At 35.7% G+C, this 25884-nt stretch overlaps 2 protein-coding genes across 2 annotated transcripts; both read left to right on the top strand.

Moving 5' to 3' along the window:
* Positions 1-5818: 5818 nt before the first annotated feature.
* On the top strand, positions 5819-6703 carry LOC118348025. Its single transcript, XM_035688751.1, has 4 exons — positions 5819-6010; positions 6083-6274; positions 6375-6428; positions 6554-6703. Exons 1-4 carry the CDS (start codon positions 5819-5821, stop codon positions 6701-6703), a joined length of 588 nt encoding a protein of 195 aa, XP_035544644.1.
* Positions 6704-21827: 15124 nt separating this feature from the next.
* LOC109009063 (CASP-like protein 5A1) lies at positions 21828-24769 on the top strand. Its single transcript, XM_018989406.2, has 3 exons — positions 21828-22294; positions 23767-23899; positions 24374-24769. Exons 1-3 carry the CDS (start codon positions 22089-22091, stop codon positions 24563-24565), a joined length of 531 nt encoding a protein of 176 aa, XP_018844951.1. The 5' UTR covers positions 21828-22088; the 3' UTR covers positions 24566-24769.
* Positions 24770-25884: the final 1115 nt, after the last annotated feature.

A 25884-nucleotide genomic window follows, 5' to 3' on the forward strand; every position in this document is an offset into this window, starting at 1 on the left:
GGATACTGCAGATCTTCAAGGCCTTCACAAGGCACCCGTGACAATCCCTCCTTCTTCAAGGCCTTGCCCGCAAGGTACCCGTGACAATTATCAAAGGACTGTACCCAATAAATGGGGATATAATGACCTGAGCTTCCACAGAGATTCCCAAGAACTATCTTCCAGAGAAGCACCTAACCATTTAACCAAGACTTCGGTGGATGCATGATTGCCAAGCTTCTTCATCCTTCTATCCAGAATTAACTCAGGTTCAGGTTGCACACTACTTTCAGCATCTACTGGTGGTAATGTTGGTAAAGGAGAAATTTGGTCCCCCAGCTTTTGCTTTAAGGATGAAACATGAAAAACAGGATGTATTTTGGAGGAAGAAGGTAAGTTCAATTTATATGCTACTGTCCCTATCTTCTGTATGACCTGGAAAGGGCCATAATATCTTGGAGCCAGTTTCATATTGTGCCTCATAGCCACAGACTTCTGTCTATAAGGTTGCAACTTCAGAAAAACCCAATCACCCACTTGAAAAACTCTCTCAGATCTTTTCCTGTCAACATATAATTTCATCCTCTCCTGAGCCTTTCGCAAGTTTTCCCTCAAAAGGGATAATATTTCCTCCCTAGATCGCAACTGGTGATCCACTTTAGCATTGACAGTAGTGCCTGAAATATAAGAAATCAACCAAGGTGGTGGAATCCCATACAATGCCTGGAAGGGAGAAAAACCAGTGGATGAGTGGACAGTGGTGTTATAACACCATTCAGCCATTGGTAGCCACTTACTCCAACTCTTTGGCTTAGACCCCACATAGGATCTCAAATAACCCTCCACACACTTATTCAAGGCTTCAGCTTGACCATCTGATTGTGGATGATAGGCTGAGCTAAAAGCCAAAGTGGTTCCTTGCATCTTAAACAGTTCTGTCCAGAAAAGGTCAGTAAAGATTGCATCTCGATCAGAGACAATAGTCTTTGGTAGGCCATGGAGCTTAAATACACCATGGAAAAAAACCTCAGCTACTTTACAAGCTGTATAGGGGTGAGCAATTGGGGAAAAATGCCCAAACTTAGTCAATCTATCCACCACAATCAAAATGACAGTCAGCCCATTTGAACTAGAAAGACCAACAATAAAGTCCATGGCAATATCAAGCCAAGGACTTTGGGGAATAGGCAAGGGTTGAAGTAATCCTGCAGGAAGGACAGTTTCATGCTTGTTCACTTGACAAATCTGGCACTCCCTCACCAATTTCTTAATATCCTTCCTCATGCCTGGCCAAAAAAAATCCATCTTAGCCTTTTGTAATGTTTTATGGTAGCCTACATGACCTGCTTCCGGACTGTCATGATTATGGTGCAATATTTTAGCATGAAATGGTGAAGAAGGAACTATCACCAGCTTCCCTTTCCTGAAAAGGAGACCCTGTTGTAAAGAAAACTCCTTAGAAACCTGCTGCCCTTTCTGCAAAGCTACAACCAGATTAGTTATATCACTAGAAAAAGCATAACTTTGCTTAAGTTCTTCTAACCACAAAGGAGTGGGAAATGATATAAGAGCCAAGGTAGCTGAATCTTCTTCAGCTTTTCTGGACACGAAAATCATAACCCATGAGCTTTGAGATCCACTTATGTTGAGCCTTAATGGCCACTCTTTGCTCAAACAAGTGTTTTAAGGCCTGTTGGTCAGTTTTGATCTTGAAGGACTGACCCAACAGATATGGTCTCCATTTTCCCACGACACACACCAGTGCCAAAAATTCCTTTTCATAGGTTGACAAAAGCAAGGCTTTCCCTTTTAAGGCTTTACTAAAGAATGCTATTGGTTGGCTGTCTTGCATCAATACAGCTCCCAATCCCACCCCTGAAGCATCACACTCAATAATAAACTCCTTAGAAAAATCATGAAGTCTTAAGACAGGAGGACTTGAAACAGGAGATTTTAATGCTTTAAAAGCCCTTTCAGCTTCAAGAGACCAAACAAAGGAGTTCTTTTTCAATAACATTGTTAATGGGGCAGCAATAGAACCATAGTTCTTGATGAACTTTCGATAGTAGCCAGTAAGGCCCAAAAATCCCCTCAATGCTTTCACTGTTTTGGGAACAAGCCAGTCCAACATGGAAGAGATCTTTGTAGGATCTGCCTTCACACCATTTTCAGAGATAATATGTCCCAAGTAGTCTACCTCAATCACCTCAAATCTACATTTGAATTTTTTTGCAAATAATGTGTGCTGATGTAAAACAGATAAAACAGACTTCAAATGCTCCAGGTGTTCAGCAAAATCTTGGCTGTAAACCAAGATATCATCAAAGAAGACCAAAACAAATTTTCGAAGGAAAGGTTTGAAAACATGATTCATTAATCCTTGAAAAGTAGCAGGTGCATTGGTAAGCCCAAAAGGCATTACCAAGAACTCATAGTGACCCTCGTGAGTTCTAAATGCTGTTTTGGGAATGCCCTCTTCTCTTACCCTTATTTGATGATAACCTGATCTAAGATCAAGTTTAGAAAAGAACTTAGCTCCATAAAATTCATCAAGTAACTCATCAATGACAGGAATAGGAAACTTGTACTTGATAGTTTCTTGATTAAGGGCTCGATAATCCATACACATCCTCCAACTACTATCAGCTTTTTTAACAAGCAAAACAGGTGATGAAAATGGGCTTTGGCTTGGTCTTATAACACCATTGAATAATAGGTCATGCACAATTTTCTCAATTTCAGCTTTTTGATAATGAGGATACCTATAAGGTCTCACTGAAATGGGTGCACTCCCTTCCTTCAACACAATCTGATGATCAAAGGCTCTAGGGGGTGGCAACCCCACTGGTTCCTCAAACACTGAGCTGAACTGCTGCAACACTTCTTCCAATTCAAGCTGAACTTCCAGCTGTTGCTCCTCAGGTTCTGTTGCTACCAACTGCAAGAACCATCCTTGCTTCCTAACAGAAGAAGATTTAAGCACATTAACACCAGCTTCGCAGTCAGTAACATGAGACATAAGTCCCTACAAAATCAGCTTCTTCCCATCCACTTCAAATTGCATAGACATATCCATAAAGTTCCATTGGATAGAACCCAATGTCTTCAACCACTGGACACCTAAGACAATGTCGCAGCCCCACAATATAAGAACATGGAAAGGAACTAGAAACTTGGTTCCTTAGACAGTAACCAACTGGTCACATTTGCCTTGAGTCAGTATTTTAGTACCATCTGCCACTCTAACCTGAAGAGCCTCATCTCTAATTACCTTTAACTTTGCAGTTTCCACCACCATTGGATCCAAAAAATTATGAGTACTCCCTGAATCCACAAGGATCTCAACAGAAACTGAGCCAATCTTCCCAAACAACTTCATAGCATTGTTATTGATACATCCAGAGATGGCGTGGATTGAAACCTCTAATTGCTCAAGGTCTTTTTCAGTTGTTCCCTGCAATTCTGGTACCAACTGTGCCTTAGAACTGTCAATTAAGTCCTGCTCAGCAATAGATGCCCCTTGCAAGTAATACACCCTCAGATTTTTACAAACATGGTTGGGATTCTACTTTTCCTCACAGTGACAACACAATTATTTCCTCCTTTTATTATCAATCTGAGAAGAATGTACCTTCTTCAAGGGAAACAAATTCTTCGACCTTTATTAGCTAGATCAACAAGTGCCACCTGCTCTACTGTCCATTTATCAGCAAAGTGGTTATTCGACCTCCAAGATTTTCTTGAAGACAGTACCTGCTCTTCCTGCAACCTAGCCAGACTAAAAGCAGCCCCAAGGTTTAAAGGATTAAACATTTTCACTGGTATGCGAATTTCATCCTTTAATCCACTAATAAAGCAACTCATTCTATGCTTCTCAGACAACCCTATCAACCTATTAGATAAGGTTTGAAATTGTGATGTGTACAAACTAACTGAAGTAGTTTGTTTCAACCTCGTTATAGCCTCCATTGGATCATCAAATGCTGATGGTCCAAACCTCCCTTGTAAAGCCGCTACTAAAGACTCCCATGAATTAAACTGTCCAGCATCTAAGGCATTTTGATACCACACCAATGCCTCACCCTCCATATGGTGCGAAGCCACCATTAACTTCTGATGGAAAGGTATTTGAAAACAATCAAAATACTTATTAGCCTTAAAAGTCCAACCAGTAGGATCATTACCACTAAAATGTGGAAAATCCAATTTAACACTTCTGTGAAAACTACCTCTGTCATCCTAATTCCTGAGTTCATGAGAGACATCTCTATCTTTACGAGTATTAACATTCATAGCATCAGCCAAAGATTTCAATAGTTCAGAAACTTGATCTAACCTTTCTGTTATACCAGAAATTGCTTGTTGATGATGCTCCAATTGTTTCCGCATGATTTCTTGCTGCCGTTGAGAATCTTCAATCTGACCTTTCAATGCTGCGCGTGTGCCCTCCACCATTAGAATCACGGTTGCAAGGATCGACTACTACTGATACCACTTGTAAGATTCTCTTAAGAATCTACTGCAACTTTAACTTTTTACTAACAACTCAATCAACACTAGAAGAGATAATCGGATCAAGAAGGAAAACTATCAAGATTCCATTATGAACTTGCAGAGAATCTTCGAGGGATTCTCAACCTCCAAACACAATTCTTCCAAATGATCAATCAATAGTCCAAAAACTCCCCCAGCACTGCTTATATACAAGCAGACTGAGAAGAAGAAACACAAAACGCTAACAACAAAAGATAAAACGCAACTCTAAAAGGCTACAACAATCAAAACGCCTCGTTTCATTAAACTTCCTTCATAAAACGCAGCTACATGCACTTCAAACGACATCTCCCATTAAACCTCAAAACTTCCCGTTTCATTAAAGACTTCATTCTGTTAAAACCGTTATTACTCCCTCCAACTCCTCCTGCACACAACTCCTTCAGCCTTCATAAGGATACTGCAGATCTTCAAGGCCTTCACAAGGCACCCGTGACAAATTAATGGTTACAGATCGATTATTTGTGATTATGGGTCATGGTATTAAATTTAAATTTTTTACGCATGCATATTAATAGGAAATGATAAATTTTAGGAAGATGAAGTATTTTAGGCCATTGAGAGCATTCTCATTTGGTTCCCTAAATTTTTTCCTAAATTTTAGTTAAAAGGACACTCCCTATAATTTTATCCTAAATTTTACTCATGTTCAGAAAACCTTATCTCATTCCCTATAATTTCTCTATTCTATTAAAATAATATTATTCTACTATTTTTTTATATTTTTTTCTCTCACTTCCATTTTCATTTTTAACCACTAATTACTCTTTCGTCTTATTCTTTTCTTTTCAAATATCATATTTTATAAATACTTATACGATTTTTTTCATGTATACAATATTATTTTTCAATTCAACATTGGTATTAAAAATAATAATTTTTTTTAATATATACATTTTCCAACGTGATAGTATTTTTTAATATTATTTTGTCCATATATACTTGAGTAATATTTAATTTGCATTTGTCTAACGATAACATTTTTTTCATTTTCATATAACGGTAATATTTTTTTCAGTTTCTCTAACGATAAACCTATCCACGTATTGATGATAAATTTTTTTGTAAAATAGTATAACGGTAACATTTTGAATTCCTGCCTCTAACGGTAACATGCTTTGTCATTTATCCAACAGTAACTTTTTTTATTTTTTCTCCAACGGTAACTTTTTTTGTCTTTTCTCCAACAGTAACATTTTCTATCTTATATGTAACGGTAACTTTTTCCTCTATAAATTCGCCTTCTGCTAAAAACCCAAGTCTCATCTCCAACTCCCTTCATCAAATGGCTTGTTCTTTCTTTCGCAAATTTCTCACATATTTGTCATCTGATGATGAGTTGGATATTGTTCTTAATGCCGAGACTGATGGAGAGTCATCGAGATATCGTGGCAATTGCCAACATCAGAAGTTTATTCAACGTGATCATATTCAAGGGCATGAGCGCCTTTTTCTCGATTATTTTGCAGAAAATTCTGTATGTCCCTCCAATCTATTTTGAATGAGATTTCAAATGAGTTGTCCTCTATTTCTCTGTATTCTAAATGAGGTAGAGGCTTACGAGCCCTACTTCATTCAGAGAAGAGATAATACCGGAAGACTTGGTTTCTCTTCTATGCAAAAGATAACTGTAGCATTTAGAATGCTGGCGTATGGGGTTACTGGATATTTTATGGATGAATACATACGTATTAGAGAAAGCATCGCAATTGAGAGCCTCAAAAAATTCTATAAGACAATCGTAACTGTTTTTTCAGATGAATATTTGTGGTCTCCAAATGCCAATGATATTGCTCGATTGCTTGCGGTTGATGAACAACGGGAATTCCCAAAAATGCTAGGAAGCATTGATTGCGTGCATTGGAAGTGGAAAAATTGTCTCGCTGCCTGGAAAGGTATGTACCCCGGCCATATCCATGAACCAACTATTATTTTAGAAGCAGTTGTTTTATATGATCTTTGGATATGGTATGCATTTTTTGGTATGCTCGATTCACATAACGATATTAATGTGTTAAAGAGATATTTTATTTTCACGGAATTTGCCCAAGGGCGTGCTCCTCGAGTCAATTACACAATCAATGACAACGACTACACTATGGGGTACTATCTTGCCGATGGTATTTATCTTAAGTGGTCAATGTTTGTGAAGACGATTCCATCACCTTAAGGTAATAAGAAGAAAAACTTTGCCAGAGCACAAGAATCCGAAAGAAAAAATATTAAGCGCGCCTTCGGGGTACTTCAACAACGATTTGTAATTGTTTGTGGACCTTCCCGATTTTTTAAAGTCAATGAGCTAACAAATATAATGAAAACATGTATTATTTTACATAACATGATCATTGAGGACAAGCGTGATGATAGTCAGGGTTCGAATATGGAGTATGATCAAGTTGATGATGATATTCCAAAACTGTCGTGCAATCCAACAAACGAATTTATCAACTTCATTCAGAGCCATCATGAAATTAGAGGCAGCTTGGCACATCATCAACTAGAAGTAGATTTAATTGAACATCAATGACAGATTTATTCCCAACAATAGAAGAGAAGGTTTTGTTGGATTCTCTATCTTCTCATTAGTAGCAACCATGTATTCCTGTTTCCACAATTTTCATTCCAAAAAACATGTTTTCTTCAAGAACATGCTGATTTTTACTGTAATATTTTCATTATCTGTAACAGTTTAAAGATTTGTAATGTCAAGCTGTAATCAACCAACATCTATCCATGTTAGAGTCAAATTCAACCACCACATTTTTCTATCTTCTCAATAAATACTTGCTAACGTACAAATTATAAAATACAACAAACGTGCCAAAGTCCTTCAAAAAAACCATCAACATCAGTCTCAACAGTCAAGCAAGTTATACTAGTGTGCCAAGCATAAAATACAAATGTCCGAATACTAAATAAAAGAAATAAGTTACGAAAAAGATGTAGCCTAAATTCTCTGATGCATTGCGTCTCACAAATATCTCCCTTTGAAGTTGCTGGAAATATATTCGCTGAACTACAGGTAACGTACTCACATCGAGCAACATTATGGCTCATCTCTCTCTCCCATCGGGCAGTTTCCAGTTTCTCTACCTCCAACCTCAGTCTCTCGTCCTCTTGCAAACTTTTATTTCCCCCTCTCTCGATCATATGCCATCTTCTCGACCTTGAGTCGAAAAAATTCTTTCTCCTGAGCATGTGAGTCTTCTAGGAGAGTATACTTACGCTTGCTCAGCTCCACAAGCTCATCTGATGCCCTACCTTGGGCCTTACATTTTCCTTTCTCAGATTTTCTTCCATTTGGCCTATCCAATTCGATGACATCATTATTCACCAAATTCTCAGCCTTTGTACCACCAACTGAATCCATAGGTGAATTAGGTGCAACTGTTGAGGTACGCGAATATGTCGGGGACATCGTCGACCTTCACTTCATCTCATCCTTTGTGCAATGCTGATTCCATTTCAGCTGCTCCTTTAACAGCTGATAACAATGCTCGAACTGAAAAGACATTTTCTCAAGCGATTGGTACATGACCTTCGCTTTGTCAAATTTCCAATTCAAGCATAAAATCAAATAATTAACCACCCATTAAAAAAAAAAAGAAAAATAACGCATAAATATCATAATTAAGTGCTGGAAATAATAAAAAAGTGGATGCTTATACCTTGTCTTGGTCAGTCATGCCACTTTGATTCAACCCTTCAACTTGGGCGAGTTTAGCACAAAATCTGCTCGTCACCTTTTGAATGGCAGACCACTGATGTATTAAGCAACACTCCGCTCATTTGTACTTTGTTTATAGTCATTGAACTATTGACTAACTTTTTTCTAAAGTTGGGTGTGTTTTTGTTCTGTTCCTTGGATTGCATCAATGCTACTATTCAACCATACAGAGACAAGTAACTTATCTTCTTCGGGGGTGAAGTTTGCACTCCTGGCTGATTTTGTTTTAGAGGGAGCCTCTACATGGGGTGGGGGTGGAAAGTCATCCAAAGTCACTAGAGATTGTTCACCTTGACCACCATAAATGTAGTCAATTTCAGGCTCCTGAGTCAGGAGGTTGGTGAAGAATATATTTTCATGCTCTTGTGAATTCATCTCTAAAAAGTTGTAAACATAGAAATGTGGTACACATGTTAGACAATTAAGAACAATATTTGCAAGTGATTTTGGTAGCCAACTCAAGAATCCTATGGTAACATATGACCACACTTGGTACCCTCCCAAGCATGGCTGTAAGAACCGGTTGCGACTATTTATTAGCCATCCAGGTTACCATGCCATGGAAGTGTGTGCCAAAGTGCCACTTCACCCTTTTCAGATTTTCTCATCATCACATCCGAGGGGTTAAGTCAACTTAAACTCAATAACAAAATCAGTTTGCAAAATAGAAAATAAAAGCATTCTCGTCTGCTTCCTTAAACATTTGTGTGTTTTAATTGTGGCTCAAAATGGTTTACAGAATTTATATCATGTGTGAGACATGAGCCCAACATCAAATGGCTGCAAAACCTTACCTAAACCCTAGTTGCCTTTTGCGAAAACTATCACAAACTACAATATGGTCATCCGGGTGAGGATTACCAGGCCATCTAGATGGGGCCCCACTAAGACTTATGAATTAACCCCCACTAACACCATCATCATAGCCTAACAGTAGACATGCACCCCCTTCCCACGAGAAATAATTATTCATCAGTAGTTAGAAAGTAGTATGCAAAATGAATAAGAACATAAAAACAGAAGTTAGAAAGTAGTTCATTTAGTCCAAACTAGGTACTTCAAACCAACAGCAGCTCAGTCCATGGGAACAATAAACAAAATACCACCAAATCAATTAATAGCAAGGTAATATCAATTTGCTCAAACCAACAAACGCATGCATCAAACAAGTCCAAACTGTTCAATTCCATTACATTCTACAATGGCAGATTCAGTGTGCCTTGAATCATATAAAGATCAAACATGCATACAACCAACAAAATACCACAATAACATAGATATAATTTGCCGAAAGAACAAACAATTTCCACAATCCAATTGGTGCAATGTCTCAAATTCAACCAAGGACTAAATCATACAAAGTGAGGTTTAAGAAGAACAACAAAAACCAATAATCCAAATCCAAACATAGATGCCCAAATTTATGTTCACAATAATAATATTGAGTGCCCAAATACAAGAAGTCCAAACTGAGCACAAGTCCAACATCCACCCATGGCAGATTCAGATTTCAGTGTGACCTAAATCATACAAAAAGCCAACATGCAAAAAATACTCGAAATTGCTCAAAGAACAAACAATTCCCTCAAACATATAAGAGCAATGTCTCAGATTCACCCATGGAAGATACATGCATTGAGTGTACCGTGAATGATACATAGATCCATTATCCATTCAAACCCTAGTGTGCAAAATAAAATGCAGGGTTCTCAAATTTCAGTGGCCAAGCAGATCGATTGATACATACAACCAAGAAGTCGAAAAAGGTACCACAAATGAAAACCATGGCACATGCATGAAAGTTGCTATGAATATGGGTCACGGATCCATGAATATTCAAACCCTAGAGCACTAATTTAAATCTGGGGTTCTCGAATTTCAGTGGCCAAAGTGACAAATATAATTCCATTTAAACTCGAAAATGTATCAGATTCAGCCATGGGAGAGAGGCTTAGTGTGTTCGATTTGTGCGAGAGAGGACAGAGTCCATCCATTGAGAGAAGAAGAGTGAACATGCGAGAGAGAAAAGATAACTTACATATAAACGGTGCGAGAAGAGAATATAAGCTACCGTCAATGGTGGCAAATGGTGCGAGAAAGGGCCTCCAAGAACGAGGGCAATCAAGAGTGGAAGAGAGGAACATGCGGGACCAACATCAAGAAATGAAAGGGATGGTCGATTGGGGATGTACAGTGGTTCTCTAAATATGGGGAACGACTGTTGATATGAACATCAACTGTAGCTCCCCTAAATGAAATCCCTAATTTAGGGAATGGGATAGAAGAGAGTTTTTCAGCTTCCCCCAAAATTTTTTCCTAAATTTTAGAGATAACAGTAGTTTAGGCATCCGAATGAGAATGCTCTGAGACGAATTTTTAGTATTATGGGCTTGCATGAGATTATGAGGTTATGTAAATTATGAATTTAGGTGTTCCAGGTATATGATTAATATGTTACATCAGGTTTGGCGAGTTTGAGGTTAATTAATATATGTACAGGTCAGTTTTACGGGCTTAAGGTTGAAAGAAAGGTTGTCACCATTATCTTATTTTACTAGTTGGTATTTAGGTCAAGTTTGTTTTTAGGAAACTTCTTGATTCATCTTATCTAATCATTATAACTTTTCTAAATTTTCATACAAAATAAAATAAATAATTTAACTTTTTCAAATTCTAAAATAAAAATAATATTAAAAAATATATATTCTAATAATATTTTATTTAATTTTTTAACTTTAATTTTAACTCATCTCATCTCATCTATGAAAACAAACGAGTCCTAAGAATTTAAGGGTATTATGATCTTAGGGCTGATAACAAAAGAAAAGGGACGGGTAAGGACTTGGCGTGATGTCATGGGTTGGATAATTGAGTATTTAAGTCAACTAGGAATTATTTGAGAACGTATTACAAGTCTGTCATGAGTGGCCGCCTCGTTTGTTTCCATAACTCTTCTCAATTTATCTTATTGCATCTTATCTTATCTAATCTAATTATTATACTTTTTTTAAATTTTCATATAAAATAAAATAAATAATTTAATTTTTAATTTTAATTTTAAGTTATCTTATTCCAACTGTAAAAATAAATGAGACATAAGTGAAATTTTAAGTCTTTTTTATTTGTGGTAGCTCAAGAAGTTAACTTGACATGAGAATATGTTAGATGTATGTGTCAAGTGACGTAATTTGATCTGACTGCATGAATGTTATTTTCTGCATAATGGTAGTTTTTGCATAAAGCTTGAGATAAGTGATTGTGTTTAGAATAATTACAGCTTTATTACTTTTCTATTATCTTTCTATTATATATATATATATTTTTTAAATTTTTAAACTTGAGGTAAGTGATTATGTTTATAATAATGATAGCTTTACTATTCTTTTACTACACTTCTATTTTTTTTAATTTTTAACTTTTTTTAATTTTTCTTATATTTAATGGCTAAGAAAGTGACTATTAGTGAAATTGTATATTTTTTAAATTTTTTCTTAATAATTAAATATATTAAAAAAATACTTAAAAGAAAATAAAAGAAAAACAAATATACTAAGAGTGGTAAAGTGATGGTAAAAATGTTATAAGTCTATCATTACCTGTAATGATATGTGTGTATAGACTTTTCTTTAACTGTCCCTTTTATATTTACCCTTATTATTACATGTGATGCATGAATGGAATGGATTGTATGTTCTATATATATATATATATATATATATATATATATATATATATATATTATATAATGAAGGATAAGGAAATGAAGGGCTAAATAAAAAGGAAATCAAACGGATTGAAATGCATGTTTGACTGTTTGAGGAAAGGGGCCATGATAGTGAAGGTCCACGAGGCTAAGGGGCGGACTGCAAAGCAAGAATGCACCACTGGTAGTGCACCTAATGATGTCCATTCCTAAGGAAGTTAGGTTCTTATCCACTATCCATGAAACGAACCGCTAACCCTAACACAAGATTTACAGTGTGTACCAACCAAAAGGTTAAAGTGGAAAGACTATAAAGGCACGACTGAGACTGAATGTGATTGCATGACCAAACTATATGTCTGTAACGATCTGGTCCAATAATAATTCTTAGGAGAATCTTATTGGGCCAATAATTAGATTTAAAGCCCATTAATAGTTATGGACCAAGTGAGCCCTATTAAAATAGTAATTGGCCCTATAAATCCTTTATAAAGCTCAATGATATTTATTAGACAATTGGGCACATATCGGAGTCAAGACCAGACTCGTTAAAATTATTGGATTTTTAGCCCATAAAATGAACCCTTAGGCCCAATGCCATTTTCTCTGTAACTCTAAATCATGCAATTCTTCACTTTCCATTAGATTCACGTGCCAATAGAATTATCTCCCAATGGGATTATAATTCTACGATCCTTGTCACCCTAAATTTCTAAATCCAACTACCTTTTATACATATATATATATATATATATACACGTGTCTTTCCAACCAGTTTGCATCCACTATTTTTCTCCCTTACAAAACTAGGGTTGCCTCAAGTCAACTTTATTTTCTCAACAAGCCCCTGATCTCATGCACGTTGTCAGTGTCTCTCTCTTCAGGCCACACGTTGCACACCCAAAATCGTAAGCCACTTTCATTTTCAGTGAGAGCCAAAACAACCACCAAATGAGTTCACGCAACGTAGCTACACCGCAAGTCAACAACGCCGAAAACCAACCAACCCCGTGTGCGTGCAGCCCTGCACCGAGAACCACCAAGCTTTGCACCGTCCAAAACTCAACCCTCTTCCTCCACACACAATCGACGCAACCCATGCATGAACGCCCCCTGTTTTACAATACAAAAACAGAGCAACGTTGCCCAAACCAAGTGCAAGCCGGCTGCACGTCTCCCCCTGCACAGAAAGTGCCGACCACCGTGTGGGTGGCCTCCGTGTCTCAACAGGTTGTTGTTGTTCCATGGTTGCACTGAAGGATCAAACGACGCTGTCACCTGCTTCCAAGACTCACTCCGTGAAGCCGAAAATGAGTTGCCCCGCCAGCCATGACACCCAACTCCACGGGCCACCAGTCACAGCGCCTCATTGCTGGAAGAATATGATCACAACTCCACCCATAGTCACGGCCAATCCTTGTCTCGGTGAATCTCTACACCTCCCTCTCTCTCCCTCTCTCTCTCTCTCTCTCTCCAGAGATAGCATAGGCACTATTACGGCGTTGGTATAGTAAACTGTTATGGGTCAAGAAAGTTAAATGGGCCATGGGTTGGATTTTTGTTATAGGTTTAATGTGGCATATAGAATTAAGAGAGTTTGGCCCACGAAATATTAGACTATTTTTAGGGTTAAAATGATAATTTTAGATTTTTAGGAAACAAAGGTTAATTTAGTATTTTATGCTTAAATATCAAAATATGTGTTTAATTAGAAATTGACGTAAATTAAGTGACTATTTTATAGATGATCAATTTCGTACTGAAAATATTGGATTAGATAAGTAGCTTGATCATAAAATTAGTATTAACACATGTTAACTAGTTATATATATATATATATATATATATTATATATTATTATTATTAAAGTCAGTTCTTTGGAAGCTAATATTTATTTGCCACACATGTCATGACATTTGCAAGCACGTTGTTCATCGTGTTTCATTTCGCATAATATAGTTATGTATGTATTATGCATCTCATGCATCTTACATTACATAAGACACGTAAACTTTCATGAGATCAAGTGTAAGATAAGTTAAGAACATTCAATAAGATGGTCATTCTGATGCATGGTATCATGCGATTTACGGATAGATATGTAAGCCACGAACCTAAGCATGGTCTACCATAGTATGCTAGAATACTATTAGCGGACCCTTTTGCAGCAGTAGGATGTGGGATAGGTGCCCAACCTCGTACACAAGGTTAAGTATGTTTGCCAGTATGATAAGTATAATAAGTATGATAAGTAAGATAAGTCATGCATATTATAAACATACGTATGAATGATCATGTTCTTAAATTCTCAGTATGAAATGTTTTACGAAAAAACTTATGTTATGTTTACGTTATGATGAGTTTCTTACTGAGTTATTGACTCATTTTAGTTTGTTTTATGTTTTTAAACTACCCCAGGTCAGAATATTTATGAAAGTAGAGCTGTAGGACGAGACTTGGTCCATGGAGGTTTGACAGTGGCCTAAATCATGTACATAGATTTTAAGTTATGATTTTTTATAGCACACACTTCAAAAATTTTAATAAATGTTCACACGTATTCTCTCTTATGATCTTAGTAATTTTAATAAAGAGTTATTTTATTTATTATATAGAATCTTTGTATCTTGCACAATTATAAGAAAATATTTTAAAGTTAAGTTTAGTAGTAGCACACTGATTCTAAGGAAATTTCAAGAAAAAATGATGTTATTCTTAATCATGGGGGAGCGGGGTGTTACAATGACTGAGACCTTAAGAAATCAAGGGGAATACATGTATACATATTAATGTGACTCTGAATGTTATTGCATGACTGAAAACTTGAGTTTTTATATATTTACATTATGAAGTAGTTCTTACTGAGTATTTGACTAATTTTTAGCTTAATTTTTAGATTTTTTAAAATGCTTCCGCAAACTTTCTTTTAAATCTTGAAGTATGATTTATTTTTATGAAATGAAGTCTCTTATACCCGGTACTGCGTCAAGAATAAATTTTTTAAAAGCAAGTAGCATTTTAGTCTCTCTATTTTCTAAAACAAGCATTATTGTTAAATCTAAAGGAATGGCATGTGTTGCATGTTGTATTGTTTGTAGTCAATTAACTGGTAGTAAGTAATTGTGTAACGCTTCCAAATTCTGCTTGGGATTAGACGGATTTTGAAGTGTCAAAACATGCAACACAAGGTTACTTGCCCCTACTCATGACAATTAAGTATGCAATGCACTTAGCATAAATCTAACAATATGTAATATTTGCAGCATATATTTTTTTTCTTTAAGTAATAAGATGCACCTAATGCGTTATATCCCAAACATGAAACATATTCAATAAATTGAAGATAATAGATGTTTAAGTTACAGCATAAGTCCAAAATATATGTAACTATAATAGTACTGGAGGCAGATCTCCTTAAGTACATGTAGAAGTTAAGGTGACTACTAGGCTAATCCATCAAGTAGTTTGCGAAACTCACTCAAGGACGCCATAATACTATCAATAAAATGGAGCATTGAAGTGATAAGCTATGCGTCATGTTGTTGTTGTTGTCTAATCGACCGTTTCTAATTGGTCATCCTCCGTTGCGCCTTGTGATCCTGGTACATGATCTACCATTCTGGAGGGAATAGTAGTTGGAACTATGAAGTGAGATTTGATTACAAATCTCAACATGTTAACAAACAACTTAAACTGACAGTTTAAAGATGCATGCATGACGGTAAAAACATGAATGCAAAACATAAACATGAGTAACTTAACGTGACTTGACAAATGGTATGACATGTACTAACATGACTTGAACTGACATGAAATGAACAGAACCGGCATGAACTTACAATTGAATGTGACATAGTGTGGCTTGAACTTAAACATGAAATAACGTGAACTGAGACTGAACATGAACTTGAACTGGACATGACTGAAACTGAACATGAACTTCAAATCTTATTCAATAAAAACTTAATTAATAAACGTGAATTTTGGCTGCTACACAGGTCCTTAAAGTCGTGTGCCCTTGCTGATATCCCATCACATCATAGGTATCTGCATCAGCTGTAAGTGCGTTAACATACGTATCAGTTCACTGGTATTTGCACCTACTATGAAAAACATAATGTACGTATCTCGTGACAGGTATTTTCACCCTCATGAGTATGTATAACACGAAATTGAAATATGGGTGACACCATCGGCATTGGTGCCTGGCTTCGTTCCGGTGACAAGTTACTTAGACTTCATTCGAAGCCTGTTGATAGTACTTTTTCAATGCAAGAAATTTCATACCAGTTTCAACACTCTAGCGAGAACAATAAAGTTCCACTAAGATATTATGACATCCTAGCGTTTGAGGTCGTGACAAACATAAAAGACTTGACTAATGTGAAAATACTATTGTGAGACACTCTTTACTTGAGACATGACATGACGTGAAATGGAATGACTGATAACATGATATAACATAACGTGACATGTACGTAAGATGAATAATATGGTATAACATGAAACAGATAAACATTTTGTGACATGATGTAACATATAACAGATAACTTTTCGTGACATGACATAACATGTAACAAATGAACATTTCGTGACATAACATAATGTGTAACAAATAAAAATTTCATGACATGACATAATGTATAACAAACAAACATTTGATGATATAGTATAATGTGTAACATATATATATTTCGTGAGATAGCATAATATGTAACAGATAAACATTTCATGACATGGCGTAGTATGCCATATATAAAAACATAAGAACATGAATAATTGTTCTCTTACCAACACGCATACACAATATATTGACAGCAAGTTAGAGACTAACTTATAGTGAGCGTATCATGATAAATAAAATGCACGAATTATTTGGAAACTATAAGGAGATATTTATAAACGTTAGAAACTCCTTACTAATAAACTTAGAAACATATAAACACTGAATTAAAGTAAAATGACCATTTACCCCTCTACATGTAAAAAAATGATCATTTTACTCCTAATTTAAGGATTTCACATCCTGACTCGAAAACTTATCAAAATTTACATTTCTCATATAAATTTTGTCTTAAGTCCAAATATCTAATTAGAAAATTTTTAAAAATAACACAACCTTATGGAACAAGCATAGGCCGAAACGTGCAAAGTTCTAAACTTTTGTTTTTTTGTTGCAAATCTTTCAAACCCTATCTTTCATGCTAAAACCGAAATATACAACATACAAAATCACATCCTATACTTAAATAATATACTAAAACAGCCAAAAAAGTTATATCATAAAAACACAAACTTCCTTCATATTCAAAACTTCAAGTATTTTGACCCCAAAAAACAACCCTTGATGTTCATAGTCTATCTCTTTTCAAAACAACTCTAAGAACTCCCAAAAGTTCAACAACATACTCTCAATATGTTCATAAAATATTCTTAAAAAATGTCATGCTGTAAATAATTAAGTCAAAATCACAAAAAGTCACAAAATCATACTCAACACAATCGGTTTGCACCCATTCACCAAAACCGAGTGCAATGTGGTTTGGTTTTGATCAAAATATTAGATCCAAAACTTTTCATGAAGTAAATTATTAATAAACAACATCATATGCTTAACATTCAAGTCGTGAAATAGATCTAAGCATCAAACCTAAAATCACATGTCAAAATTTGCATAAAACATAGATTCATCCAAGAACCTCAAATACAAGACCTATCTAGACCTTTGCATGCATAAAAATTCATATATTCATGATCAACACCATAAATATTCAAACAAATATTCTAACACATAGATCAAAGTCCTAAGACCACTGAGCATGCTTTCACAAGAAAAGATCCAAGTTTTTCCAAAACATAATCTGTTTTCATAATCCCAATTTTTAACTTTTTAGATCTATGCAAAAATCTTATTAAAAACGTATAAAATGCAACAGATCTTCATCAAACCCGTATACTAGCATGTTAGATATAAACCATAAAAATATCAGACCAAGATCATGCCAATAACTTAGTCTAAAACATCAAAATATCACACACTGTCCAGACTGCTACCCATAATGACCTCTTCATTCTTAAAAAAACTTTTCACCCATCAAACGTCAATGAAAATTTATACATAATATATCAAAAGAAACTAGTCTCAAAGATTAAAAACTTATATGAAGAGAATTTCGTGAGAATATACTTACAACAGCTGTCCGAGAGTTCCTCTAGATTCATTTCCAAGAAAAGATTTCAAAAGTGGCCAAGGGCTAGTGAAATGAACAAGGATGAGACTTATACTTCAGGAGGGATGAAAGGAGATGTGTGAGTGACATTTTGGGTGATGTGGTATTAGTAAAACCAGATGTAAAACCAGGTGCCCCAAACCATGGTTTTTCAGCCTGTTGCTGCTGAGTGTGAGGGATGTGGTGAGGAGGCTCTTGGCCTTCCAATCAAACACTATTTGGGATTGACTTGGGCAGTGAAAAGACACCTATGGTAGAGAAACTTCCTCCCCAAGCCTTGCCTTAGTAGTGCAATTTCGTGAGCCTTAATAGGCCTTAACCGAGTGGGCCATCATTTGGGGTTTCAATGGGGTTTGAGTTTCTAACAAAGCCTAAATCTAATTTTTCTTGGCCCAATAATAGTATGAATTTGAGTGATTAATAGCATGTAGAAGTGATTTAAATAAATGATTAAACATTAAGCTACAACTGGTTACAATTAGGGTTTTGAAGGAAACATTTGAGGTTTGGGAAAAACATTTGGGGTTTTGGTTTTCACCAAGAGTTTGGGGTTTTAATTAGATTCCAAGTATTTGGGGGTTTTACTAGGGTTGAAACCCTATTTGGTTTGGTACAAAATAGATGGTTAGATGGAATATGTTTGGCTTAAGTAGCAAGATTATAAAGCTTGATTTTCCTTCACATTCCATCTCATGATCCCTCTTGGTGCCAAATGTCCAATACTATTCGTTAAATGTGGCTAAGATCTTGCCAAGTGTCTAAATAAAAATTCTTTAATCTAATTTGGACATTTCACACATTGATCTTGAAAACTGGATTGAGTGCTAACACCGAGGTCACTATTCACTCCAAAAAAGGTGAAAATGACTTTGCACCATAAAATCTTAAATATTCATATGAAACCAGAAGCATACTTTGTTTCTTGAAATTCAACTCCTAAGTGTCTTAAACAATTTAAAATGCTTTTTCAAACAGTTCTAGTCCGGAAGCGAAAATTGTTTCATTGCGCCATAAAATCTTAAATATTCATCTGAGACTAATGTCACAGACCGTTTCTAATTCTAGTACTTTTAAGTATCTCAAATAAATAAAATCATGTTTCTAGCACTATAGTGAGTAGTAAAACTGACTATACTGATAGACTAAAATGTGCACGATTCCTCAATTCGTGAAACCTTCCGTAATTTTCATGAGGTTTCTAAAGCCTAAAGAAATTCATCCATTAAATTTTTTGTGGGTTGTTACAAATTGTCATTTAAAGGTTCTACTACGTGAGTATGAAGTTCTAACATGTTATAACTCTAGCATTTCCTTATGCCTTTGATATAGGAAATGCCATTTTATTTGAGCCATGACCACTATCATGTTATAGCTCTCGGAGTACGGATGCGCACTATTCACATTTTACTAAATGGATTCCCTAAAACGAAATGTGTTGTTGGCATCCATTCACCCGTGAAGAATGCTCTAATAATGGGGGATAATCGGCTCATTGACTAATGTTGGGCCGATATTCGGAAACGTATAGAACCTATTGGGGAGACATGATCTGCCCCATAAGCCCATACATGATGGAATACAAGTTGGAACTCAGCTCACAGCCTTAGAGAAATATCAATATCTAGTTATGAGTTCGGCAATTATCGTATATTCCTTTTAAAAATAAGAGTAAATATGAGATTAATATGAAAAAATTATTTTTTTATTTTTTTAATAGTAGACTCCACTATTTTCAAAATGAGTATACAATATTTATACAACCTATAACTATATTTAACATTACTTTGGACATGATACCGCAGAATGAGAAATTGACAACTCAACATAATTTAGCTGAGTTGCAAATTGTCAATTTTTAATATTTAAATATGTCATGTGTTTTCTTAGAAAAGAAAACAAGGTGCATTATACTAGTTTTTATAATTTTAAGTCTGGAATATAGAATTCCTAATGACTAGGTTGCAGAATATGAAAGCCCAAAAACGACGCAGCTCGGAAGGGAAGAAAGATTCATTCTTGGACGTGCTGAGGTGGGCTGACGCCTCGATTGGTGAGGTGAGGAGCCCCCTGTGGTAGGGGTGGGCAGCGGGGCCCAGCCCCAACATGGGCGAGCGGGCTACCCTGCACCGCCCATGCAGGGGTAGGGGGCGGATTGACCCTTGCGGGGCCTCGCCCCACCCCTGCCCCCCGCTCCGCACTCTTCCTATTTTTAGTGTAAAAATTTTTAATTTATAATATTTATATAAGTAATTTATATAAATATATTGTATATAAATATATACAATTTGTTAAAAACTTGAATTTAACTTCAAGTTAATGAGATTACCTTGGCCTCCTTGGCCAACCATTATATAAGAAGCCAAGGCAATACAATAGTGATAGTTAAGAAATGTGAGACTTACTATGACCTCCTATATAATGGCCTAGGAGGCTAAGACAATCTAAAATATAACTCTAATGAGTTTGTATTTTTTTAATGTATAAATTTTAATTCATACTTTAAATTATATTATAATTTGAGTCTAAAAAAAATTTTAAACTAATTTTTTTTTTAAACAACAGGTTGAGCGGGGGGCGGGACAGGGTGCTGTTTCTACCCCACCCCCCGGTAGCGGGGGGCCACGCCCCCGCCCTGCACCATGTGGGTAGCACCCCTACCCTGTGGTGATCTACTGCTGTACGGTGTCAGTGCATACGTCCATGGAGGTAAACAATATTTAAATGTAGAGAAAATAAGGAGAAATGAATATACGTATCTACGAGGTTTGGCACTAGGCCTACTACGTCCACGGGGGTTTGGGGAGGGGAAATTTCACTATAATGTGCTTGTTTGTAGTCTCTCTTAACCTCATATTTCTCATTGTACAATGGAAGCTAGAGATCTACTCGCTGGAGAATATGTTCTCTCTGGAACTCTTTGTCTAGAGGTTGAAGAAGTAACCGAAGAAGAAACTTGCCCAAAAATCCCTCTAAGCATTCAAAAGAAAAAATCCTAGTCCAAAAAAGTCATTGAAGCCGTAGGCATCTTGTCCATTTTATCTAACTCTCTTCTTGCGTGCGTCTTGGTAGTGGTGAGGGATGTCTACTTGGCATGTCTGACCCTTTCTCTATTTTCTACTTTCTCCTTACACCTCCCTGTCTCCTGACATCCTCACCGCTTGTCTCATTTTCCTCTCTCTTCATTTGTCTTCTAGTGATGACTCTTTGAGGGGCTAAGCCTTGAGAACTATTTTAGGCCTGATATATTTTATCATCTCACGTAGAATATACTTTTCCAATTAGCACTTTTATTAGAAAGTAATGTTAGACACAAATTTTAAGTGTGTAAATCTCGTACAAATCTTATAAAAAAAATAATGTTTTTATATTTTTTTACGATGGGATCCATTTAAAAAAAAAAACATTTACACAAAATTTGTATATTTGTAACTTGATTACTCTTTTATTAAATATATAAAACAGTAATAAGTAAAATCCATTGCAAGTGGACTCCCCCGGTTTTCAGTAACAGTGTATTGCTTTGGGTGGACATGTTTTGTTGGTGGTTGCACGTTTGTCTTTTTGTTTTATTCCCAGGCAGAGGCAGTTCTGAAAGTGCAGCTTATTCCACAACAGAACAGACACCTCAATTTTGACACTGCATTTATAATTTTATATGCCGGACACTGAATGACGCGGCACTCTATTCTACTGATTAAGACCTGGACCCATGATTAACGACTTTCCATTTCAATCCCTCCCTTTCCACTCTCCCATGATTCGATCCTCACTCCCACCATTTTCTTTCCATAAATTTCCCTTCGGAAAGCTCAATCGCACATTATCCTTTTAGGGTTTCGAAGAATTTTTCATTTTGACATATGTGCGGTGAAGGATCTCTTTGTAAACGATTGTAATGAACATGAGCCGGCCATCGGTTCATCCTGTGGAGGCTCCGCCCCTGACCGCTCATAATGCGCCGAGGGGGAGGATGAAGGACATTCAAGGTATGCCTGGAACCCCTGGCGGTCTTGCTTTACGTCTCTGTCAGTTCGTTTTTGCTCTTGTCTCTCTCTCCGTCATAACCACCACCTCCGATTTCTCCTCGGCCAGCGCGTTTTGGTATGCCATGCTGGTTCTTATTCCTTGTTTTGCAATTCTAGGCTCTGTTTTTTCTTTGCACATGGCCTTTTTTTTAAACGAAACGCTACTGCGTATTCGTTTGGTTTATTGCGAATATTTTACTTTCTGAGATCACTGGATGGAATCGTATTGTTTGTGTAAATTCCATAATATGATTACACTGTTAAGTGCAAAGAGTTTCACTAAGTTTTAAAATGGGACTGGTAGAAATGCAGATCATACCTCTTGATACGAACACATATAGTGAATACTGATACTAGAGGTGCGATCCACTACTTGGCTTGTGCCTTCTGGTATTGATGAATAAGTATACTGTTCATCCCTTGATGTAAATGCACATGAGACCTGAATTTGTTCTGACTAAACATCAGTTACCACATAAGATTATTTTAGAAGAACAAGAAACATGGGCTTTATGATCAGCATGTTTTATTTTTAATATTAATAACCGAAATAGGGCTCATATTAGATCGATGGGAAGGTGGATTGATGCCTGGAGGGATGCTTAAGACCCTTTCTCATTACAAGTTTCCAAGCTTACACTTGGGAAAATGTTTGGGCCCCAATATTTTTGCAGGAACAGAGCATGTACTTTGTTTCTTGATCGAGATTGACCCAATCAAGATACTGACTTTCTATTTGAGAAATTAAAATTTTCCTTTAGTCTTCAGTAGCCAGGGTATTTTTATAATCCATATTTACATCGGACATAGATATTTTTACATTTTCATATGTGGTGGATGATGTTTCGGGAATTGAGTCAAGTATAAAAACTGCTAGGAGGTTCTTAATGTTTTGGATTTTTCTTAATGCTTTCAGTACAAGAAATTACCTTATACATTTTTGTTCAATATGATTAAAGCATTCAGAGACTTCGAAAAATGGAATATTGAGTGCTTTGTTTATTGAGGTAGGTTGGCCTCAATGTCTTGAACGTTCCAAAATTCTTTTTCCCCATTCTTCATGTGCAAATCCAAATCAAACTCTTTCTCTTATCAAAACAGTAAAAGGCTGCATATTTTTCCAATTATTCCCTCTGAAGTAACTTAAAATCCAGCAACCAGAATGTTTCAACCACCAAAGTTCAGGCTTTTCAAACCCTAAGTCAATAAAGAAAAAAAAGGCAAGATAGCAACTTTTCCTTTCCTAAAAACCACCTCAGGCACACGGACACAGATTACCTTAATGTGTTCCTGTCAATTTGCTATTATAGCAAAATACTAAGACAAACCTCTGTTGAAATTTTCTTCCAAGTCCATGATGATGCCTGATGCAGACTTGTATTCCAAGTTTAAGGCTTTTCCTCAAGATTATGAAGCAATCAAGATGAATTTGCTACTGTTTGGTTATTCATTGTAGTTTATACCTTCAACAAATAATTCATTCTTTTAACTCTCTTTGAAGAGTAGATAAGTTAGAATAACGAGCTTTTAATTTTTCATCTGCATCAGCTACCTTGTTGTTGCTGTTAGCTTGCAAAGTTTGTGGAGCTTGTCACTAGCAATTGTTGATATATATGCCATTCTGGTGAGACGAAGTTTGCGGAACTGTAGAATTATTAGTTGCTTCACCATTGGCGATGGGGTAAGAAAACTCTTATGTTCAAGCCTTGCTGTGGCATGTTTTGGAATATATTGCTGATTAGATGCACAAATATATGCTTAAACTCTAGGAAAATGGCTGGCTAAGAGTTTGTTCCTTGTCATTAACCTTTCAATGAACTGATAATGAATTTGTACTGACCTTTGAGCCTAAATAAGTGTTTCTTATAGCCGGAAGTTGATACAGTGCCGTACAACTGTACTTCTTGTGGAGGTTGCTTTCATAAATTGATTTTTTGTGTGTGTGTGTGTTTTTTTTACAGCCAATTGTTGTTGTAATCAATGCATACTGAAGTTTTACTTCATTTCTAGTAATGATGGTCAGGTTGTTTATCATAATGATGTGTGATTGCCATAATATCCATGGTTTGGAAACTAAAAATAGATTCATTTGTCTCATTACTAGTCGGGTCCATCTCCAGTTTACAAAATGCTTTTTTTTTTTATTATGGTGCAGGTCACATCTACTCTGACATTTGCTGCTGCATGTGCATCTGCTGGCATAACAGTCCTAATTAGCAATGATCTTAATAAATGTAGCTTGAACCACTGCACAAGATTTGAGACTGCTACGGCCATGGCTTTTATCAGCTGGTTTTCAGTGTCACCCTCTTTTCTCTTGAACTTTTGGTCATTGGCTTCCCGGTAAGATTTTAATGGAATAATCCATAATCAGCAAACTTGTCTCTGCCTTCATTGCTTTGTTTTTAGTTGTTTTTCGAACCTGTAACCCACCATACATACCAAATATGGAGATCTGATTTCTCCTACTTTGTATATAGGCAAGTTTTGCTATACATTTTTGTAAGCATTTCAAATACATTGCATTTACCTCTTTGCAAGCTACATTTGTGTTCACACCACCAGTGTTCTTTTTTATAAAAATAATTTTTAATTGAACTATGCAGTTTGCATGAGCCATTCCAAAGTAGCATTCAGAGTTTGTGCTGTCTAAAGCACATGCTTTATGCTTATGGATTGCAAACCCTTACACAGAGGTCAGTGGTTGAATGGCCCTTTTAAGATAACCTTTTATACAAAGGTTGAGAATGCGAATCATTTGATCAGTTAAATATAGTTTTTGAAAACAACCGTTGGAAAATAGTTAGGGTTTTTTATGCAAAACCTGTAAAAGAAGACAAATCAGCAACATCCAACCATTCACTTTTGCTTCATATCTTGTCTAATCATGTGTTCAGGAATCACATGTTTTTCAGTCTTCTCTTTACCCCTTCGAGACGGTTGAAGTAAGCGTTTCACCCAACAAAAATAATCGGAAAAATAGAATCAGCCCATCAAAAATAAAAAAAATAACATAGATGTCCATGACAAACACAAGAAGAGACCAAGGATCATTATTATTCACAAATTATTTACTACTATTTACACTACTATTCACAGATCATATAAGATATATCTAAATAGAGCCAGTCAAAGCTAAGGGCATGTTTGGTTTCCCTTGTTTTCTGATTCTTTTTTTTTTTTTTAAATTCAAAATCAATCCCAATATCTTCTAATGTCGAAAAATCATATGTTATGACAACCATTCATCCAATCATTATTCAAATTTAAAAATGAAAATAATTTTTATAAAATTAAAAAAAAAAAAACTACTCTTAAAAAAGAGAGCTGACACAACCGCAATCTATTTATAACCAATTTGTAACTTTATAATAAAATATTTTGAGTTATTCTATTTTCAAGCTAGTATATATAATAAACTATGAACATCATTTACATAGTAAAATTTGATTTGTAAGATTCAAATTTAATATTTTCCTACCAAATCAAATTATGTCATGTAACTATTTTATTAAGTGTGTTATCCACACCACTTTATAAATAGAAATTCTCAAATATTTTTTAGATTTAAACACATCAAATTAAAGCAAGAGTCCAAAATGATTTTAAAAATATTATTGCTTAATCATAAGGTTGTATAAGAGTTGATAATGAGTTGTTTCTTTA

Source organism: Juglans regia, chromosome 3 (assembly GCF_001411555.2).
Source record: "Juglans regia cultivar Chandler chromosome 3, Walnut 2.0, whole genome shotgun sequence".
Taxonomy (NCBI): domain Eukaryota; kingdom Viridiplantae; phylum Streptophyta; class Magnoliopsida; order Fagales; family Juglandaceae; genus Juglans; species Juglans regia.